The 21,616-nt window shown below is 34.4% G+C and overlaps 1 protein-coding gene across 6 annotated transcripts in view; it reads right to left on the reverse strand.

The window, feature by feature from the left end:
• The window catches only part of Stk3 (serine/threonine kinase 3), a 313,658-nt gene that overhangs the window by 214,369 nt on the left and 77,673 nt on the right, over window positions 1-21,616 (reverse strand). For 5 of the 6 annotated variants that reach the window (XM_074068900.1, XM_074068899.1, XM_074068903.1 and 2 more), the window contains 2 exons: window positions 4,069-4,233; window positions 3,285-3,452 (listed from right to left, as the gene is read on the reverse strand). The exons of the other annotated variant lie outside the window; for it this stretch is intronic. In XM_074068900.1, the coding sequence (XP_073925001.1) occupies window positions 3,285-3,452; window positions 4,069-4,233 (333 nt within the window). The remainder of the gene's footprint in view (window positions 1-3,284; window positions 3,453-4,068; window positions 4,234-21,616) is intronic. 6 annotated transcript variants of the gene reach the window in all.

The following is a 21,616-nucleotide window of genomic DNA, read 5'->3' on the forward strand; positions in this document are numbered from 1 at the left end:
TATCAACCCATATAAATAAATAAATAAACCATATCACCAAAAAATAGTGGAGAACAAAACAAACAAAATTGTAACTTGCTTGTTTCATGCCACCTCATATTTAAATGAATAATTATAATAACAAGATTACATGGTACGCAGATACTTATCCTTTATCCTTTATTTGCCTGGAGTTGAGATATAAATACAAAAGGTATTTCTTTGGTGTGGGGTCTAGACAAGAACATTGACCATCTTGAGTTCACATCTTGGTGTTGCTACTGACAGGTTGTCATGTTAACAAATAATGTAATCCTTTAAATATCTAATTTATCCAATCTACCCATTAAAATGGAAATTTTAATACTTCTTTCACAAAGTTGTTACGGTAAAAAAAAAAGTTTAATTAAAAAAGACAATTTCACTGTTTTACTCCACAAGTCAGTTTCATATCCTAGAGCTTTCTCGTATCTTGACTATACCATTATCGGCTGTGTAATACTGCTAAAGATTAAAATTATAATTTAACCAGTTTTGAGAAGAATGCAAGAATAAGAATTTTTTCAAAGTTCCCCAAGTGACTGCTGTGCACCCATTGTCTAGCTCCTCTATCCCTCCATTTCCTTGCACTTTCCTCTCTCTCCAAACTGTATCCCGTAGTAATCATCCCAACTACTCTCTCAACAGTATTCTTAAGATCCCTATAGTCCCATCCTTCTAAGACACTCATTCATTAAAACCCAAACCTAGATGTCTAGGTCATAATGCACTATATTCCACAGATGAGTGCTGCCAAAGGCAGACAAACTAGTATCCATGACACTACAGTTTCTCACTTTTATCTGGGCTCTCAACAATCTTTTTTTTAACTCGTGAATAGCTTTTATCTCTCCAGTTGACCCCCACCACCACTACCACCAAACTACTGCAAACTTTGATGAAACAGTAAAGATTGCTAGTTTTATTATTCACCCTTAAATATATCTTAATATTGTTTGACAAAATGAGGAATACACATACCAAAGAACAATGATTATTCCAAGGAAAAGCACTGTGTGACTGAGCTAACCAAGTTGCAACTCTTTTTTTAAGGAACGGACAGAAAACCTAGGGTTACTCAAACTTGGGTATATGAAATACATTTTCTCAAAAATGAACCATGTGAACCTATCATTTCAAGGAAACAACAGACAGTACTTGCTGCCAGTGAGAATATTTGAGCTTTTAAGTGAAGATTCAAATTTTGGAAAACTCCTATTTTTTACATGATCTTGACAGCTTCCCAGCATTTGCAGTTCAAAACTGTAAGTTACAAAATGGCTTACAAACACATGAAAATTTAAATAATGATAAAATCGCTTGGATTGTCCTTAAAGCCATACTATATTTGGAAATGCACCAAGGCAATACTTTATAAACTGCCCCAAGAACCAGAGAGTCAAGAATGACCCATATACAAATTATGAGGAAAAACCAGAAATGGGTAATAGCTGTCAAGGAAGGCTCTATATAAATAAAATGAGTTGGGACTTGAAAAATCCTGTCAATCACTGAGATTGACAGGAAAAGTAAGGCATTTGAGGGTGCTTGCAATATATACAGCGTATGTATGTTTTAAAAGGGAAATACTGTCTTCAGGTATATTTTTATCATTTCATATGTATGAATTCAAACTCTCGAGTGGTATTTTAAAATCCTTAAAGCAGGGGTCACAAATTACAATTCTTTGCTATCTGCTAGAGAGACTAACACAAGATCAAATATTTTGGGGGGAAAATTGAGGTTTACAAAGAAGGGAGGAAGCAGAATAGTAATAATAAAAATTATGATAATGTAAGACCTAGATTAAATCTCAACTCTGGAACTTATCCAGGTTACCTTGAATAATTTAGTAAACCTCACTTCTTGAAACTCAAATACACCTTACTTGAGGATCACCCTACAAACACCCTAACTAAAAGTACCATGGATAACTAAAAATCAGATAAGAAGTGAAACTTTGTGTTTCTATTTTTACAATTGCCTTGCTTTTTTCATGTTATTCTCAAATAAAGAACTGATGTTATTTTAACTTTTCATTTTAGCTATAGAAATTCTTATGTACAAAGAAGATAATATGTATTTAATACAACTGTATTATTGAAATGATTGTTTCTGTAATGTGTCTCAATATGGCAGGCAGATTTTAAAATATTCTCAATACAGTATAATGTTATCTATATTTTTGAAATCTAATGCTTAGTAGAACTATAATGTCAGAGACCTGATTCCAATTTATTCCTCTTCAGATATTCTAAAATACTGAATTCTTAGGGGTGAATCTAATTAACATGATTGTAAGCACATATGTAAATGTTACAATGAAATCCCACATACAACTAATATGCTAATAAAAATGAAAAAAAAATACCCCCATACAACTAACATGCTAATAAAAATGGAAAAAAAGTACCAAAAATAGTATTCTTTTTCCTCCCATCTATTTACTTCACACATTTCTCCAGTCACTCTATTATCTCCTCTTTTCTATAAATATTCACACCAGGCTCCCAAACACACACTTCCTTCCCTCTTCATTCCTATATCCTTCCTGAGGCAACTACTGCCACTAGAGGGCAGTAAGTACACAAAGATAAATACCTGTGATGAGTTGAGATTCGCATGCTTATTAATCTAAAAGCTGTACTACTATAAGCCTTAAAGCAAAGAAAATCAGACTTGAATATGCAAGACATGTATTATCTTGGAAAGAGTCCACAGAAGCATAGAATGGTGTTCAAAAAAAAATGAATTCTATTTTCTCAGGAAGTACTTACTAAAGAAATACACCTAATTTCCTTAAAGGTGGATAGTAGTATTAGAAATCAGGATTCTTTAAAATCAGCCTCAGACTAATAAGATAAAGGGAGAAAGAAAAACACAGAAAGGTAGACAATGCACAGTAAGTAGAAAACTAAGAACTGATTTCTTCAAACTCTTAACACATTCACATTGAGAAAACAATGAATTAAAAAACCAAAGATGATTAACCAACCCTTCTACTAAAAAGCAAGGATTTTAGAGGTATATTTTGGATGAAGGAAAGTACTCACTGTAGAAGATAAACACAGTCTTCAGAACTTTTTTTTCACAGTTAAGAATTCAAAGGAAAGAGAAATTAAGAATTATCAATCTTTGACAGATTACTAATTTTTACACAAACTCTAACTTCAAATGAACTTATTTTTGTTATGTTTACTTATACTGACATACAAAACTACAATACTTACAAAGACAACATTTTTAGCAAAATGTAATTTTCTTACCCTCATTGGATGTATATCAGCATAAGGAGGTTTTCCTTCAGCCATTTCTATAGAAGTAATGCCAAGGGACCAGATGTCAGCCACGCAGTTATAGCCTATTTCTTGAATTACCTCAGGAGCCATCCAAAATGGAGTTCCTATTACAGTATTACGTTTTGCCATTGTGTCCTGCAATAACATTAGATATAAACTATTACAAAGACCCACTGGTGGAGTGGCTCAAGTGGTAGAGCACCTGCCTACCAAGTGTAAGGCCTTGAGTTCAAACCCCAGTACCATCAAAAAAAAAAATTATCACATCAAACTATTACAAAGATCCAAAGGAAATTTATATACCAATGTATTGTTTAAAATCATATGTTAAACCTCCAAAGACCATAGATTCTATTGGAAATTAACTACTTTCCAAACTTAAACTAGTTACAACATGACATATCTTGGAATTTTAAATTCTGAAATAATCAAGAGTCCACAAGTAAATTACTCTAGTTCATTAAAGATAGTCATCATAAAAATAAAAACTACAAAAAACAATGTACCAAGAGGAACTATGTAGCTTCCTTTTCACAAAACACAAGAATTATGACAAGATAGATTTTTATATTCAATGACCCTTAAATGGTAACTAAAAGAAATAATACCAAATTTGGCTCAATTATGGCTGCTCCACAAAAATAATGAAGTTGCATATTTCTTCCCACACTCCCAAAAAAGTTATCAAAGTTTGGACACAATCAAACCTGAACAGTCAAAAATTTTTCCAAAAGGATTAGAGTCAACTTACTGTTAATTGGCCAGCCACTCCAAAATCTGCCAGTTTTGCATGTCCCTCTGTATTAAGGAGAATATTTCCAGCTTTTATATCTCTGTGTATTTTTCTCATAAAGTGCAAATATTCTAATCCCTTCAGTGTAGACTTTAGAATGGTTGCAATTTCATCTTCTGTCAACTAGAAAGAAATATTTTTACCATATTGAAACACTGTGTTGGATAAACTCTTACAAAGCATAAGAAGTAATTCTAATACCCAACAAACCTGTACAAAAAGACTAAAGCATAAAGAACTTCTTTTCCACTACCACCCCAACAATACTCTGTCATTCTTATCACACACTTTGATGATGAAATTGATTAGATTTCTCTTTTCTTTAAAATTATCAATTCATAAAGCAATGAACATGACCCAAGAATAAGCACGACAATAAGAAATCACTATTTCCCATGTCATTTAATACTTGGGTGGTGTAGCTATCATGAAAAAAAAATTCAGATACTCTTTCCTGTGATGCCTATAATTCTTTAGAAAAACAAAAATTGAAGCTTTACATGAAGGAATAGAAATGAAGGAGGATGGCTTGCCATAAGTGTCCTGCATGAAGCACTTACACTAGTGCCACTCCTGCTTCCAGCCAGGTCATCCCTAATCCACCCAAGTCTGGGATTTTTGCCTAATTCTGAAAACTCAAAAAGGAAAATGTCAGAGCAAGATCAGGATAATGAGAACACAAGCAAAGGCAATCAGAGGAATGAAAAAGGAGAGAAGAAAGAAGGTTGAAGATAGAAGGGAGGAAAAGGAAACATTTCTAACTGTTGTAGCAATGCTATCTATAGCATTACTAAGAGTTTTGCATGTTTTATCTCATTTATCCTTATGACCATCCTATGAAGTACTGTGATGTTATAAAATAATAAGAAATAATTCATCTTCTTTCAATGTTCCTACCATCTGAAATTTGTTGACTAATAAGAGGATAAGAAGACAATTTTTTAATTCATCATATGCCCCTTTCAATTATACCTGAGTTTATTTATGTTAATGAGTGACTTTTCCTAGGACCTACACAATTTTAAGATGGGACCTGGTTGCTAGGGGAAACAATCATTGATTAAAAGATTGGAAATCTCATCCCTATGCCTGGATTTTTGACTTAATCACCAAGGTCCAATGACTTAATCAATTATGTCTATGAAATGAAATCACCATAAAACCAAAAATGAAGGAACTTGCATTCTCTGCACAGAGGAAATGATAATTTGATAGAAAACAGGCTAACACAGAAAAAGGTCAGTGACAACTGTTATGAGGATAATAAAAGAGATTATAATAATAATAGCGAATTACTAAGAAGCTACTTTAGATTAGATATCTAAGAAGATCTGAGAGAGTTTAATTATTTTTATTGTTGTTGTTGTTTGGCAGGGGAGGCCTGGGGATTGAACCCAGAGCCTCATGTATACTAAGTAAGCATGCACTCTACCGCTGAGCTATACCCCTGGACCCCACCAAAAGACATTTTCACTGAGGTCCAAATGACATGAAAGTTATCTGGGAACAGAACAGTCCACATGTGGGAGGGTGGGGGAATAAAAACACCTTGATTGAACTTCTCAAATATTTCCAAAAAAAAACGAAGAGGAGGTAATTTATTTTATGTGGTATTAACCTAACACCAAAGGCAGAAAAAGACACTGCAAGAAAAGAAAACTACAGACCAAAATCTTTATGAACATTAATGCACAACTCTTCAACAAAATACAAGCATATTCAATTCAGCAAAACCAAATGAAATTTATTTCTGGAATGTAAGGATGATTTAACACACAAAATTGAAACAATATAAATTACCACATTAAGAGAATGAAATACATGAAATCACATGATCATCTCAACTGCTAGCAGAATCATTTGGCTAACTTTAACACTCTTTCATAATAAAGCACAGCAAACTAGAACTCAAATTACAATATCTCAAAAAACAATAAAAGCCACAAAGGAAAAATCCACACAAACATCATACCCAATGGTGAAAAATTTAAAGCTTTTTTCTTCTAAGATCAGAAACAAGCTGGTATACCTGTTTTGACACTTTTAATCAACATAGTACTGGAAAGTTCTAGCCAGCACAATTACATAGAAAAAGAATAAAAGACATCCAAACTGGAGAGAAAGAAGTAAAATTATCCCTGTTTGCAGACCAATAAAACTGTCAGAACTAATAAATGAATTCTACAAAGTAGCAGGATACAAAGTCAACACACAAAAATCAATTGTATTTCTATAAACCAATAACAAGCAATATAAAAAGGAAATTATAATAACAATTCCATTTACAATAACAGCAAAAGAATAAAATACTAGGAATTAACCAAGAAGGAGAAAGACTTGTACGATGAGAACTACAAAACATTACTGAAAGAAATTAAAGAGATAAATAAATGAAAACATATCCCATGTTCATGAAAAAGAAGACCTACTATTGTTAAGATGCCCATATTAACCAAAGCAATGCACAGATTAAGTAGTCTTAATCAAAATCCCAGTGATGTTAATGGAGAAATTTTAAAAACCCACGTTAAAATACATGAAGGATCCTAAGTAGCCAAAACAATCTTTAAACAGAAGAATAAAGCTGGAGGACTCTTGCTTCCTGATTTCAAAACTTATTGCAAAGCTATAGTAATCACAACAGGGTGGTACTGAAACAGAGAAAGAAATAAGGATGAATGAAACAGAGTAAAGAACCCAGAAATAACCTGTACACAGACTATCATGTAACTATAAGCAAGCGTACCAAAACCATTTAATATGGAAAGAACAGTCTATTCAATAAATGACGTTAGGAAAACTGGATATCCACATGCTAAAGCACACCAAATATCATAACAAAAATTAACTCGAAACAAAGATCTAAAACTATGTAATTCTTAGAGGAAAAATAAGACAAAAGCTTCACAGTATTTGATGTGGCAAAGATTTCCTGGACATGACCAAAAAAAGCACAGGAAACAAAAGAAAACACAGACAAGCTGGGCTTTATGAAAATATTTTAAATTTGTGCATTGAAAGACAATCTCAGGCTGGGGTGAGCTCAGTGGTAGAGTACATGCTTAGTAATGCGTGAGGTACTAGGGCTCCATTCCCAGCACTGCAAAAGGAAAAAAAAAAAAAAAGATGATCTCAACAGACTAAAAACACAACACACAGAATGGGAGAAAAACTGCAATTTATATATCCAATTAGAAATTAAAATCCAGAACATAGAGAAAACTCCTAAAGCTCAACAATTAAATAAAAATTTGATTCTAAAATAGGCAAAGGACTTGAATAGACATTTCCACAAAGATAAGCAAATGGCCAACGTGCACATGAAAAGATGCTCAACATCAGTAATCATTAGGAAATTAAAATCAAAAATCAAATCCACAATGAAATGCCGCTTCACTTTATAAGGACTACAAGTGAAAAGCAAAATAGCAAGTGGTAACAAAGATGTGAAGAAATTGGAACCTTTGTGCACAGTTGGTGGGAATGTAAAATGGTACAGCTGTTGCAGAAAACAGTATGATAATTCCTTTAAAATTAAACACAGAATTGCCTTTTGATCTAGAAATTCCAGTTCCCAGCAAACAGCAAAATTAAGTGAAAGCAGAGTCTCAAAGAGAAATTTGCATACTGTATTCACAGCAGCACTATTCACAATAACTAAAAAGCGGGGAGCATGGCTCAAGCAGCACAGCACCTGCCTAGTAAGTACAAAGTCCTGAGTTTAAAATCCCAGCATCACAAAAAAAAAAAAAAAGGTAAATATTGGGCAGAGTGTGCTGGTACATACCTGCAATCCCAGCTACTTGGAAGGTAAGAAGGACTGCAGTTCAAGGCCAACGCAGGCAAAAAATTAGTGAGACCATTCTCAAAAAACACACCAGGCATCCCAGCTACATAGGAGGGGTAAGTAGGAGGAACAGGTCTAAGGCCAGACCCAGGCAAAAGGTGTGAGACCCTATTTGAAAAATAACTAAAGCAAAAAAGGGTAGAGAAGTGGCTGCAGTTGTATAACACTTCCCTGGCAAGTGCAAGGTCCTGAGTTCAAACCTCAGTACTACCACCCCTCCCAAACAAAGATAAAATTTGTTTTGTGTATTTGACCACAATAAAAATAAAATTAGGAGGGGGGAAAAAAGTAGCTTGATTCAAGAAAAGTCAATGATACTTGAGTTAAAGAAAGAAAGCTAAAGTTTAGTGAGCTAGGAAGAAATTAGCTCTAGATGAGATCTGAGAGACAGGCAGGATTCAGATTACATTAGGCTTTACCAGCCACAGAGAAAGAATCTGGATTATTTGAACATTCTGGTGTTTCCAGAAATTTCTTCTCTACCTGAGATGAGATGGTCTATCTTAACAATACACAGAAGGTAAACACTATCAATACAGTAGCAACTAGTAGCACAAGGTTTTTAAGCATTTGAAATATGACATAAAGGTAAAATATACACCAAAGATCAAGGCTTAATACAAAAAAGAGAATGTAAGATATCTTACTAATAATTCATACACTGGTTCCCTTTTAAGTGTTGTATAGTAATATTGTCTAATACTAATACATTAACATTAATATTATATGTATATTATAAAATACTAATGTTTGCTTTGTTAATTTGTTAAAATATATTACCTATTATATAACAATGATATTTTAACATGTTAATAAATTATTAAATTAATTTTAACTTGTGCCTTTTTATTTTTATATGTGACTATTTGATAATTTTTCATTACATGTCACTCATGTTACATTTCTGTTGGACAGCACTTGCACTAAGAAACAGTCCAAAAAAGCAGAGATCTTTGTTTGTTATGGATGTATCCACAATGCTTACAGCCATGCCTGGCTCAATAAGTAATGAATGAATGGGTACAGAACTGTTGATACAAACAGAAAGGAGATGCCCTCTTCCTGATATTCCAAATCTTTCTAAATTAGTGGTTTGCAGTCAAGGTCAGAAAGTGGAAGGTAGGAGAGTTGTTTAGGGCCACATCTACCACTACAGGGGGTATGCAAGGTGGGATACTATTATATGAGCCTCACTTTTCTCCTTTCCCCACCCTCACTAATTATATAGAGAAAAAAAGGGCTTGGGGTGTTACAACATCAGTATCAATTCATAAAACTGTATCTTCTTAAAAATTACTTCAGTGATGACTTTTTCACAGTTACCTAGACTTCAATTTTTATCCTCTTAACATTATACTATTCCAACCAATAAATAAGTCACTAATCCTCCATCAACTCTTCATTTCTGATCCTGTACCCAGTATTTCAGAGCTATACTAGAGAACATTTGGAATTAAATAAACCCACTATGTTTCTGGATCTCAAGCTGTACCTGATTTCAATGCTATATAGTCAGAGAACAAAACCACACAAAGACTAGATCTTATACTAATTCATGCACTGCCTGGTTTTGGTAGATGATATGAAAGGTTCATTCCAACTCTATGATTCTATGATACATTAACAAAAAGATTTTCATGTGGAAAGAGTCTATTCTTAACAACTAAATAAACTCATTCTCATTAGGACATCAATCTTTTTATTCATTCAACAAATATCTACTTGACTAGGTTCTACTGTATAGACATTGTTAAAGATGCTGGATATACAGTGAGAGAAAACTGACAGTTCTGTCCTCATGAAGCTTATAAGAATAACTGTGGACCTAGCCTGAATATGGCTCTAAACAGTTAAAGGTGAACAGGGTAGACCTAAAGCAAAACTTCATTATGGTTTTTCTTTAACCTTTATTTCACCCTCACTACGTCTCCATATCCTGCCTGGATGCATCAACATGGGGATATGAGAATCTGGATTTTTCTGTTTATCAGCAATGACCACAGTATGGCTGGATCATATGAACAATATATTTTTATTTTTTTTTTGAGGAACTTCCATGGTAGCTACAATAATTTATATCCCACTAGCAGTGAATAAGGGTTCATTTCTCCCTATATTCTCACCAGCATTTGTTATCTGTTTTCTTGATAACAGCCATTCTGACTGGGGTGAGATGGACTCTCAATGTACTTTTGATTTTCATTTCCCTAATGGATAAAGATGTTGAACATCTTTTCATGTACTTATTGGACATTTCTACTTCATATGAAAAGGTGTTCAGTTCTATAGCCCACTTATTGATTAGATTATCTGCTATTTTGAGTTCTTTATATAGTATAGAAATTAATCCCCTGTCAGAGGAATAGCTGGCAAAAGATTTTCTCCCATCCTGTAGGCTGTCTATCACTCTGTTGATTGTTTCTTTTGCTTTGCAGAAGGTTTTCAATTTGATACAATCTCATTTGTCAGTTCTGACTACTATTTCCTTAGCTATTGAGGTCCTATTCAGAAAGTCATTGTCTATGCCTATATCTTGAAGTGTTTTCCATAGGTTGTCCTATAGTAGGATATTAAGGTCTTTAATCCATTTTGAGTTTATTTTTGTACAGTGTGAGAGGGATTTAGTTTCAGTTTTCTACATGTGGATATCATTTTCCCAGAACCACAGTGTTAGATGGTTATTCTTGTAAAATTCAATCATATAGCTATATAGCATAATCATATCTTTCCATGGCTTTAAACCTTATGCCTATTAATTGCTTGACTCTGTGACTGCCAGGGAAATGTCTCAACTCCTGAAGATAAAACAATGCCAAGTCATCCTAACCACAGTCTAGGGCTGCAATCATCACCTGCTCATATATTATCCAAGTATTAGCACCAAGCTCAGAAGCATATTCATTAATTAGTTCTTCTCCAACTTCCACAATTTGCTATTTCACGACTTTTCTTCTCTCCATTTTCTCATCTTGTATTTCTTCCCAAATGTCATAATAAAGCTCTGAGACTTTTGCATCTTTCTCAAACCTCAGCCCTATAGTCAATATTCCTTCTATTACACCACTACCAAATGTCACAAATATGATTGCATGAATTAGTCTCAAAATAGAAATTAAGTAATTAATTTTTAAAACAGGGATTTCAAGGTTTGTGAAATTCAAAACATTTGACAATCAATAAAGCAAATGTCCAGAGCTGTCAGCCTTAACACCAATCAATGGGAAAGACTACCTGTGCTTAACAACAGCCACACACAAGCAGTAAAACTATCAGCCCTAAATATCAAGCAAAATGCCTGCCCCACTCAGCATTCAAATTTAAATTACTTAAAATGTTTTCTCAGCCAAACAAACCAATATACCTGCCACTGAATCCTGTAAGTAAGCACACTTATCCGGCCTGAAAAGTAACCCTGAGTACATTATGAGTGGCTTCATGAGTATTTTATTGAAAATAGATGTTTAGTCCAACTAATACAAATATATGGATCAATAATTTATACATTTTAAAATATTTAAATAAAAACAGAAAATCAAAGTAGGTTTCACATCACAAGACAAGAAGAAAAGAGTCTGATAAAAAAAGCAAACAAAGGATTATGAGTATCAGCCTTTTCTACACAAAAAAATGTAAACTTAGAAAAAGCCACAGCAAACACAGTAAGATATTTAATGTATAGAATTATCTAGATCATAAAGAGCTCACATAAATCCTTCAAAAAAACAACAAAACCCCACAAATAGGCCAATGAAATTAATTAAGCAAATCATAAAAATAAAAAAGGAGATGGTTAATATATATGGAAAAGATTAACCACCACTAATTATCAAAGAAAATCAAACTAGAGTATCAATTATAAAATTGTCCCATTTGGATCACAATGTTGAGAATAATAGCATACATGTGGTAGACAAGAAGAGTATAAACTGTATGTAAAAAAGTGCTAATAACGAAGGAGTATTTTCTAAAAAGTCTTAGATAGCACTTATTCACTGAAACATCAATGAATTAAGTAAGAAAAAATACTTGGGCACAGTGGCTCACAGCTGTACTCTCAGCACTCAGGAAGTTGAGGCAGGAGGATGGCAAGTTCAAAGGCAGCCTGGGAAAATTAGGGAGACCTTGTCTTAAAAATTAAAAAAAAAAAACTGGAGGGGAATCTATATTTCCATTTCCTGTATGGGGAACAGGAAGTATTTCTCCTTGTTTTTTGTTTTATTTTGTTTTGTTTTGTTTCTATTTCTCCCCACTTTTATCTTGTTATACTAAATTCCTTTCCTAATAAACTTTGCTCTGGCTATTTTTGGAGATGGGGTCTTGTGAACTATTTGCCCAGGCTGGTTTTGAACTATGATCCTCCTGATCTCAAGACTCCCAAGCAGTTAAGACTACAGGCATGAGCCACCAGCACTAAACTCTGCCATCTGATTCTTGACAAAGGTGACAAAAACATACATCAACTGGTATTGGGAAAAGCAAATAAACACATGCCGCAGGCTAAAACTAGATCCCTATCTCTCACCCTGTACAAACATCACTCAAAATGTATCTGAAATCTTCATCTAGGACCTCAAACTTAGAAATTACTAGAGGAAAACAAACGTGAAACACTCGAAGATACAGACATAGGTAAGGATTTTCTGACTCCCATAGCTCAAGAAGTAAGAGCAAGAAGTGACAAATGGGATTATAGCAAATTGAAAAGCTTCTGCAACAGGTGAAAGAAACAATCAACAGAGTGAAAAGACAACCTACAGAATGGAAGAAAACCTTTGCAAAATATTCATTTGACAGTGGATTAATATCCAGAATATATAAAGAACTCATAGATTAACACCAAAAAAACAAGTAATCCAATCAATAAATGGGTAAGTGAAAGGCACACTTTTCAAATGAAGAAGTACAAATGGCCAATAAATGTAAGAAAACAATTCAAAATTGTTAGCCGTAGGGAAATGAAAATCAAAACAACATCAAGATTCTACCTCACCCCAATCAGAATGGATGATGAAGAAAACAAACAACAAAAAATGCTGGTGAGGTGCCCATCAACAAATGAATGGATGAAGAAGATGCGGTATATATACACAATGGAATTTTACTCAGCCATTAAGAAGAATGAAATTGTTATATGCTGGGAAATGGAGTTAGTCATCCTAAATGAAATAACCCAGTTCTACACTGAGAAATATAACATTTTCTCTCATTTGTGGAAGCTAGGGAGAAAAAACAAGTAACCAGGTCATGAAAGTAAGTGAGACCAACAGAGAGGTGGAAGGGAGGGAAAAGGCAGGAGAGTGGGAAGAAGGAGTAATGGAGGAGGTGGATGTGATGAAAGCACATTATACGCATGTATACAAATGCCACGACGAAACCTGTTACTGTGTACAATTTAGTACATGCCAATAAAAAAAATAAGGAAGGTAGGGAAGAAGGAACAGATGAAGGGGAGTGGAAAAAGAGAAAGTTTTTTTTGTTTTGTTTTTAAAAAAGGACTGGGGTATAGTTTAGTGGTAACTAGCTATGTTTGCCTAGCGTGCACAAGGCCCTAGGTTCAACCCCCAATACCACAAAAGAAAAGGGAAGAAAAAGTTATATCCTTATCTCAGGGCTACCAATTTAGCAGGAATGACAAGACTGGTAAACTAATAAACTATGACAAGAAGCACTTGCAAAGTGAAATGGAACCACAAAATAAGTAGAGAGCTAGGGAAGTGGCATTAAAATTAGACTTTGGATAAGAAAAGTAGTATACCATCCAAAGAAAAGCAAAGACCACAGAGGCAATAACTCAAATAAGGAACTGAATACTAGAAATACAGTAATTATAAAATGGTGCTCAGAAATGAAGTAAAACCCAGTTTTCTTCCATTAAGATGAGAAAAATGGCAGAAAGTGATAGCCCAAATTTCAGCTTTTTAATACCAAAATGCAGATCATAACAAATTTGGAGAAGTGAATTCTTACCTGGTCCTTTGTAAGTATAAGTGGAATCAAATAAACTGCAGACAAAACAACATCTTTATTAAGATTTGACCTACTTCACAAGCACCATGTGTCACTAATGCAGAAGGAGTGTAGAGGGGATAGGAACATATATTTATTTAGGGGACACTATAAATGGGCCCTAATCTAAATGGTTGTATCATGTTTATTTCATATCTTTTAGACATGTTGACCATTTTATTATCAAAACACACAGCAACTCACATTTATCCTCCTAAATATCAAATGATCTCTGTTTAAACAAATTTCATTTACATAAATACAGCCAATTACCAAAAGAAGCTAGATTTTTTTTTTATCTGAAACTACTTCTTGTTATTTTTGCCTGAAATTTAAAGTGGTACCTTTTACATTTCTGTAAGAATTTTAGCAGTTCAAATAGGCCCAAATCCAACTATTTCAAAATGGTCAGGTTATACTGAAAACACTTGAGGGGAAAAAAACACAGAAGTTCTGCTTCAGACAGAAGTAGGTACCAATGGCTAACAGAGTGGCTGAAGTGGTAGAGTGCCTGCCTAGCAAGTACAAGGCCCTGAGTTCAAACTCCAGCACTGCCTGCAAAAAATGAAAGTTTTTTTAAAAGAAAGAAAAAACAGAAGTAGGTACCAAATGGGCACTGTGGCTCAGCCCTATAATCCCAGATACTTGGGAGGCTGAGATAGACTAGCCTGGGAAAATAGTTTGTGAGACACCCATCTCCAAAATAATCAGAGCAAAAGGGACTGGAAGTGTGGCTCAAGTGGCAGAGTGCCTGCTTTGCAAGCGCAAAGCCCTGAGTTCAAATGCCAGTCCCACCAAAGAAGAAGGAAGAAGAATAGGAGGAGGAAGAGGTGGCGACAGCAGAAGATTTCAGTTCTGGGAAAAGTCACGGATCCATTGTGAAACCACAGCTAATACTTCTTTTAGTGATCTCTGTTAAGAATCCTTTTAAAGAAAAATTTTATCAGCAACAATATTTCATTTATGGATTTAACAAGGTTATCCTCAATACATTACAGGTTTACATTCATTTCTGTCACTATAAAATTGGACAACATCATTTTAAAATCATTTGAATCACATTTTATATTCTTTTTGTAAAAGAAAGATTAAAACCATAAGTGAACTATTCAGCAATCAGGGATGGAAATAAGACTTCTGTAGTTGAGCTAATATATTAAAAGACGGAAGTCTACATCTGGTTTCAATATTGACATGAATTCACTGGCAAATTTAAAAAGAATTTCATTGTACAGAAACAAAAAGATGGTTTTGATAGGCTTTACTCCTCTGGTTACTTTTGGTTCTAGAGTCGTATGATTAGTGTAATAATATGATACATTTAATATGTCACTGTGTATATGGTTTTGATAAAAAATGCACCCACCAACTTGTCTCAAGGGCACATGCACAAATGGTTTTAAAATACATAGAATGCCTTAATGTTTTTATGTTTGTAAAAACAAATCCAAGAAAGTTTTTGTAAGTTCATAGAAAATTAAGAAATTAGTTTTTCTAAAACTGAGTCTTTAACAAACAGCTAAACCCCACCTTTTTTGACATAATTACTTATGCATATAAAACAATGTATTAATTTTACATGGTGCCTATAAGGTAATAAAGATACAAAAATAGTTCCCATTTTCAAGTGTCAAAGACAAATAGATGGACATTTTATAATAAATTTTTAAGTTTCACTTTCATTGACTTAAAAATTGTTTGATTACAACTCACTAATATAATCCTTACATGGTCTTTTAAGGCACTAACTAAATCTCATCTCTTTCAAGAAATCACCCCATGTTCTCCAAGTCAAGGTTTATTTACCTAGTGATAACAATAGTTTACATTTCCTGAGTTCTTACTCAGGCACTCTACACACACACATATCATTTTGTTTAATACCTAAATCAACTATAGAAGGTAAGCACTACTAAGAATTTATTGAAATCCTGCTACACTAACCCTTCTTCATGATGCTCCATATTCTGTGAGACAGAAGAACAAATCATTATAATACTAAGCGATGCTGCAGTGACAAGATTAGCTACAGGAGCACTCCAAGACAGCAGTTCTTAAAGGAGATTATGCATCAGAGCCAGCACTGTTATAATAAAATCTAAACCATCTAATAAAACCTTCAAGGCCTTGAATGGCAGAGTTCCTGTCAGCTTCAACCATTCAACCATCTCACCTCACTATTTTCTCTACTCAAGGAAGGCTTCACAGAAGAGGTAACTTTTTTTTTTTGCCGTACTGTAGTTTGAACTCAGGGCCTTTCACTCTATCAACTGAAGTCATGCCCCCAGTTCTTTTTGTTCTTGCTATTTTTCTAGTAGGGTCTCATATTTATGGCAGAGCAGGCCTGGGCTGTGACTGTTCTATTTAGGCTTCCTACAAAGCAGGGATATCAGATAAAGCCCATTATTTTATATAATTAATATGTGATAGTAAAAATAAAATGAATAAATGAAAATTTAAGTGTGTATGTGTGTGTGTGTAAAGTCTCCTACCAGTACATGGTTCTATGTGTTAGAATGTAAAATATATGAGAAACTAGTGTAAAATAGGAAGTCAGAGATAAACTGTTTTACAAAGTTACAAATATATAAGTGGAAAAAATGACATGATCAAATCTGAGTTTTTAGAAAGAAAACTCTGACAGTAGACTCAAAGCCAGAATCTAGAAGTAGAAAACTAGTGTGGAGAATATGATAATAATTTATAGCAATATTAGCATTATCTGTAGTAACAGTCAAGGGGAAGCTTAAAACACCAAGGGAGATTTCTGTAGTTGAATTATTAATACACATCTTAAGCAAAATTAGAAAAACAAGAGAAAAAGCAGGAAGGTGCTAAAAACAAAATTCGCATCTCTTTCATAATTTGGATAAATTCAATACTAAATTATATCTTCAGTTGTTTTCCACAACTGAAATTGCCACACCCCTAAAGAATAATAAAAAATAATAAATTACTTAAGTAGCATCTTCACAATTCACAAGAAAACTGTTGTTAAACATGCATGCTATAATCCTAGCTACTCGAGAGGCTGAGATCAGGAGGATCGAGGTTTGAAACCAGCCTGGGCAAATAGTTGTGAGACCCCCATCTCCAAAATAACCAGAGTAAAAGGGACTGGAGATGGGGCTCAAATGGTCGAGTGCCTCCTTTGCGAACATGAACCCTGAGTTCAAACTTCAGTCCTACCAAAAAAAAACAAAAAACAAAAAACTGAACACTGGGTAGAATGTTTGCCTACCATGTACATAGCCCTATATTCAATCCCCAGCACCACAAACAAAACCAACAACAAAATTAAGCATGCATTTTGCTTCAGTAATTCCATTTCTCAGAATGTGTATAATAACTATAACACCACACATATGCCAATACATATGCATAAAAGGTTTTGTAGCTTTGATTGTAGTATCAAAATAAATGAAAAGTTGGAACTCATTTTATCCAGGAGACTGAAAATATATATACATTACATTCAGTTGTATATACATAAAACCTAAGCATACTGGTATGAGAAGATATCTTGGATATAAAAGTGTGAAAAAAGAAAAAGAGAAAGGTATGGAATACCATATAGTATAAATCTCTTGTGTAAAACAATATATACATACAACTGAGCTGAAAGAACCCACAAGAAACTAACTGACATGGTCTTAAGGAGTAAAATTGAGGGGGGTGTGTATGGAGACATTAACTTTTTTATACTATCTGAATTTTTTATAATGTATCCATGTAAATTTTTTTTCCTTAATTTATATAACTCAAAGGTGAAGGAGGGGATATTTCCACATTGGGTAAATGTACAGATAATTGTGCAAGACAATTTTAAAAGGTTCCCACTGAACACGTTAAAATTTGAGATTTGTCATCCAAGGAGTTAAACTTCCATTTTCTGGGAAATTAACTTAAGTAAATTTCTTGATTTTTCAGAGATTAAACATAAGACTTTGATGGATAAGACACAATGATCTTTCAATATGTTTTTTCTAATATTAGAGGAGATATACTATTTCAACAAATATAAAATTCTTAACTCAGTAATTTAAAGCAAAATACCATTTTTAAACTTTTTTTAAGACTTTTTTTGCCTTAACGGTAATAAAGTAGCCATTTATATTTGTATAGGACTTCACAGGTTACAGAATGCTGACACTCATCTTTGTCCCTTACAATAAAACACTGATGTAGGTGAGGCAAGTAACATGATAGATATTAGGTCCATTTTAGGATTAAGAATCTGAAGTTTAGAGAATTACACAATGTACCCAAGGTCACAGTGCTAATGAGTAACAACCCAGGCACTGAAGCTTGATCTGTTGGATCCACATCCAGGGGTTCTTTCTCTAAAGCACATAGCTACAAGTAACCACGGTCCTATGGGTCAGGTTTATGACAGGGAGAGAGGGCTCACTGCAGATCTGGCATGATAGGCACTCTGCCCAGAGAAGAATGTACCACATGAAAACAAAATATATGAAGGCAGGTCTGACTGATGAGAGAGAAATATAACTGGGAGAAAAGCCAAGAAGAATAGCAACAAAGGTGAAAACTGGGCAACTTACCAGTAAGGGAAGCCAAGGAAACACCTTTATTAAATCAATTTACTTAGTTAATGTAGAAGAGACAGTCCATTCAGGTGACTATATTGTAACATGAAAAAAATTATAAAGTGTTGATAATCCAATCAAAATATTTAGAAGAGATTTAATGAAACATGATGCGTATGGTGTATTTAATCAGAGATTAAGACATGGTGGCACATGATTGCTATGAAAAAATTCTAATAGTCTATACAATGCTTTAGTTTCCATTAGTTTTTATGCTGTGACTTGGAACTTCAAGAAGCAAGTGTGAAGAACACTCAGATCTCAATCTTACTCCATGGGAGGCACCAAATAAGCAGCAAAAGTATCACTTCCTATACAAATGGTCTCACTTTTTTTGGGATATGAAGAGTCCCCCCCAAAACGCTCATGTGCTGACAGGGTCATTTCCAGCTCATGGCTCCATTGAGACATGACTAGATCATAAGAGATGAGTTCATAGCCAAAAGGTAGGCCAAGTTTAAGGAAGCAGATTACTGGAGGCATGACTTTAAAGGATATCCTGTGTTCTCTATCTCCCTCTCCCTCTGCTATTTCTGGCTGCCATGAAGTAAGCAGAAAGTCATTTTCCACCATGAAATTTCTGTCTTGCCACAGGCCTCAAAGCAATGGATCTAGCTGCCTATGGACTGAAGCCATAAGCCAAATGAATCTTTCCTCTCTTAACTTTCTTTTCTTCTTCTCCCTCCTTCTCTCCCTCCCTCCCTCCCTTTCTTCGAGTACTGGGGCTTGAACTCAGGGACTTGCATTTGCTAGGCAGGTGCTCTACCACTTGAGCCATGACCCCAGCTTCTCCCTTAAGTTTTTGTTACAGCGGTGAAAAGCTAACACATTCTTCTAAGATTGAAGTATGGAACCAATCAATACAGAGGCTGAGAAAATTGTTTTAAGAGAAGGGGCTAAGGATACCAGAAATAACACCACATCAAGCCACTCTGGTAGACTTGGAGTAGACTTTCTAGGAGAATTCTTAAAATAAACATTTACTGCTGACATAGCAGCAAAAGACTCTATGAGAAACATCAACCTTACCATCCTTTATTATAACAGAAGAAAGAGGTAAGGGCTCAACAGCTTTGATACTCAATGTCTTTCAAAGTTTAACATTCATTTTGGTTTTGTTCTTGTTTTGGGGTTTTTTAGATAATTTTTATTTATATATTTATCTTATTTCTTTTTATCATATATTATTTGTACAAAGAGGTTTCCACATATTCATATAATATACCTCAATCAAATTCACCCCTCTATCATTCCCTTTCATCTCCTCAGCCCCTTCAAAACAATTTCAACAGGTTCATAGATCTATTTTCATTCATGGTTATAAAGTACTTCAAATATATTCACCCCACACACACACACACCTTCACCCTCTTCTTTTGCCCTCCCTCATCCCACTAGTACCCACCCCTCTTGAAGGGACCTGGTTCACATTCCTGTTATTCATTTTTAAAGATTCTGCATTGACAGAGAACATACAATATTTGCCTTTCTGTCTGCTTCATTTAACATAATGCTCTCTAGTTCTATCTCAGATATTTTAGAGAGTGGGGGTTTGTTTGTTTTCTGCCTTTTAGTAAAACTTACTCTTTAGCATACATTAATAGTACATTGTGGTAATTCCACAGATGCATGCAGTATACTTTGAACAAGGTTATCCCTCAATTATATTCCCTTAACCCTCCCTGCCTTCTCTGGCCATTTTTCAAACAGTATTTGATGGGTTTCATTATGCTGTCTTCATATATATATATAACATACTTTGATCATCTTTACCTTACCTTCCCCCAGTCCACTCTCCTTTCTTCTTCCATCTCTTATTGATCATCTCCTGGCCAGTACCCTTTTATACTCATGTCCTGTCATCATCATCATCATCATCATCATCATCATCATCATCATCATCGTCATCATCATTTTAGGTCTAAATTCCATATATGAGCAAAAATATTCAATAAATGGCTTTTTGAGTTTGGCTTATCTCACGCAAAGTGATCATCTCCAGAACCATCCATTTTCCTGCAAATGACAAAATTTCTCTCCACTGTGGATATATACCACATTTTTTAACTCATTCATCGGTCGTTGGGCACCTAAACTGATATGAATAGTGCTGCAATAAACAGCAGTGTACAGATATCTAGAGATATTCTGGGATTGGAGTTTTTTGGTGGTACTGGGACTTGAACTCAAGGCTTCGTACTTGCCAAGCAGGTACTCTACCACTTGAACCACTCTACTAGCTCTAGAGAGGTTTTTTTTAATTGTTTCTTTTTTATTCTTGATGTATTTTTGGTTATTTTGTTTTTGACTTTTCTTTTGTTTTTTGGTTTAGTAAATATATGGAAACATATTTATTTTTTGCCAGTCCAGCACCCATTCAACCCTTCTCTTTGCTAATACTCTGATTTCCTTTTAGGAAGTCACTACTTACCTATACTCACATCATGTATTTCTACTAGTTATCCTGGCTCCAGTTTGGGTACATGATCTAGGTGTAAGAAGCCAATTATCACATCACATTCCAGTGGCCACAATGATGTCCTCAGAGAAAGGCAAAACCCATTTTGATCCATTTGGGTACATGATCTAGGTGTAAGAAGCCAATTATCACATCACATTCCAGTAGCCACAATGATGTTCTCAGAGAAAGGCAAAACCCATTTTGATCCAATAAGGCACAAGACGACCACTCTTTTCTACTAAATTTCAACTAGAAAGGTATATAATCCAGGAAATTGTGACTGTAATCTTGTAACTATAAGGGGAGAGTCTGTGGGAGAGTGGAATGAATAAAGAAGTATCAGAACAAAGAGATGAATTCAAGTAATTCCTATCACCCCTAATCAAATGCTGCAAAAAAACTAACTTTGCAAAGATTTTTTAGTTAGGTTAGAAACAAATTCCCTTTCTGGATTAAGACAGAATGCTTAGGCCACATTTTCTGCAACTTATAACCAACAGTTGAAACTGGTGTAGTAAACCTGAAGTTAATACCAAGGAGAGGGGAAGTTCCTGGTGAAGAGTATGTACTTTGTACAAACCACTA

The sequence above is a fragment of the Castor canadensis genome, chromosome 3 (genome assembly GCF_047511655.1).
Source record: "Castor canadensis chromosome 3, mCasCan1.hap1v2, whole genome shotgun sequence".
NCBI lineage: Eukaryota > Metazoa > Chordata > Mammalia > Rodentia > Castoridae > Castor > Castor canadensis.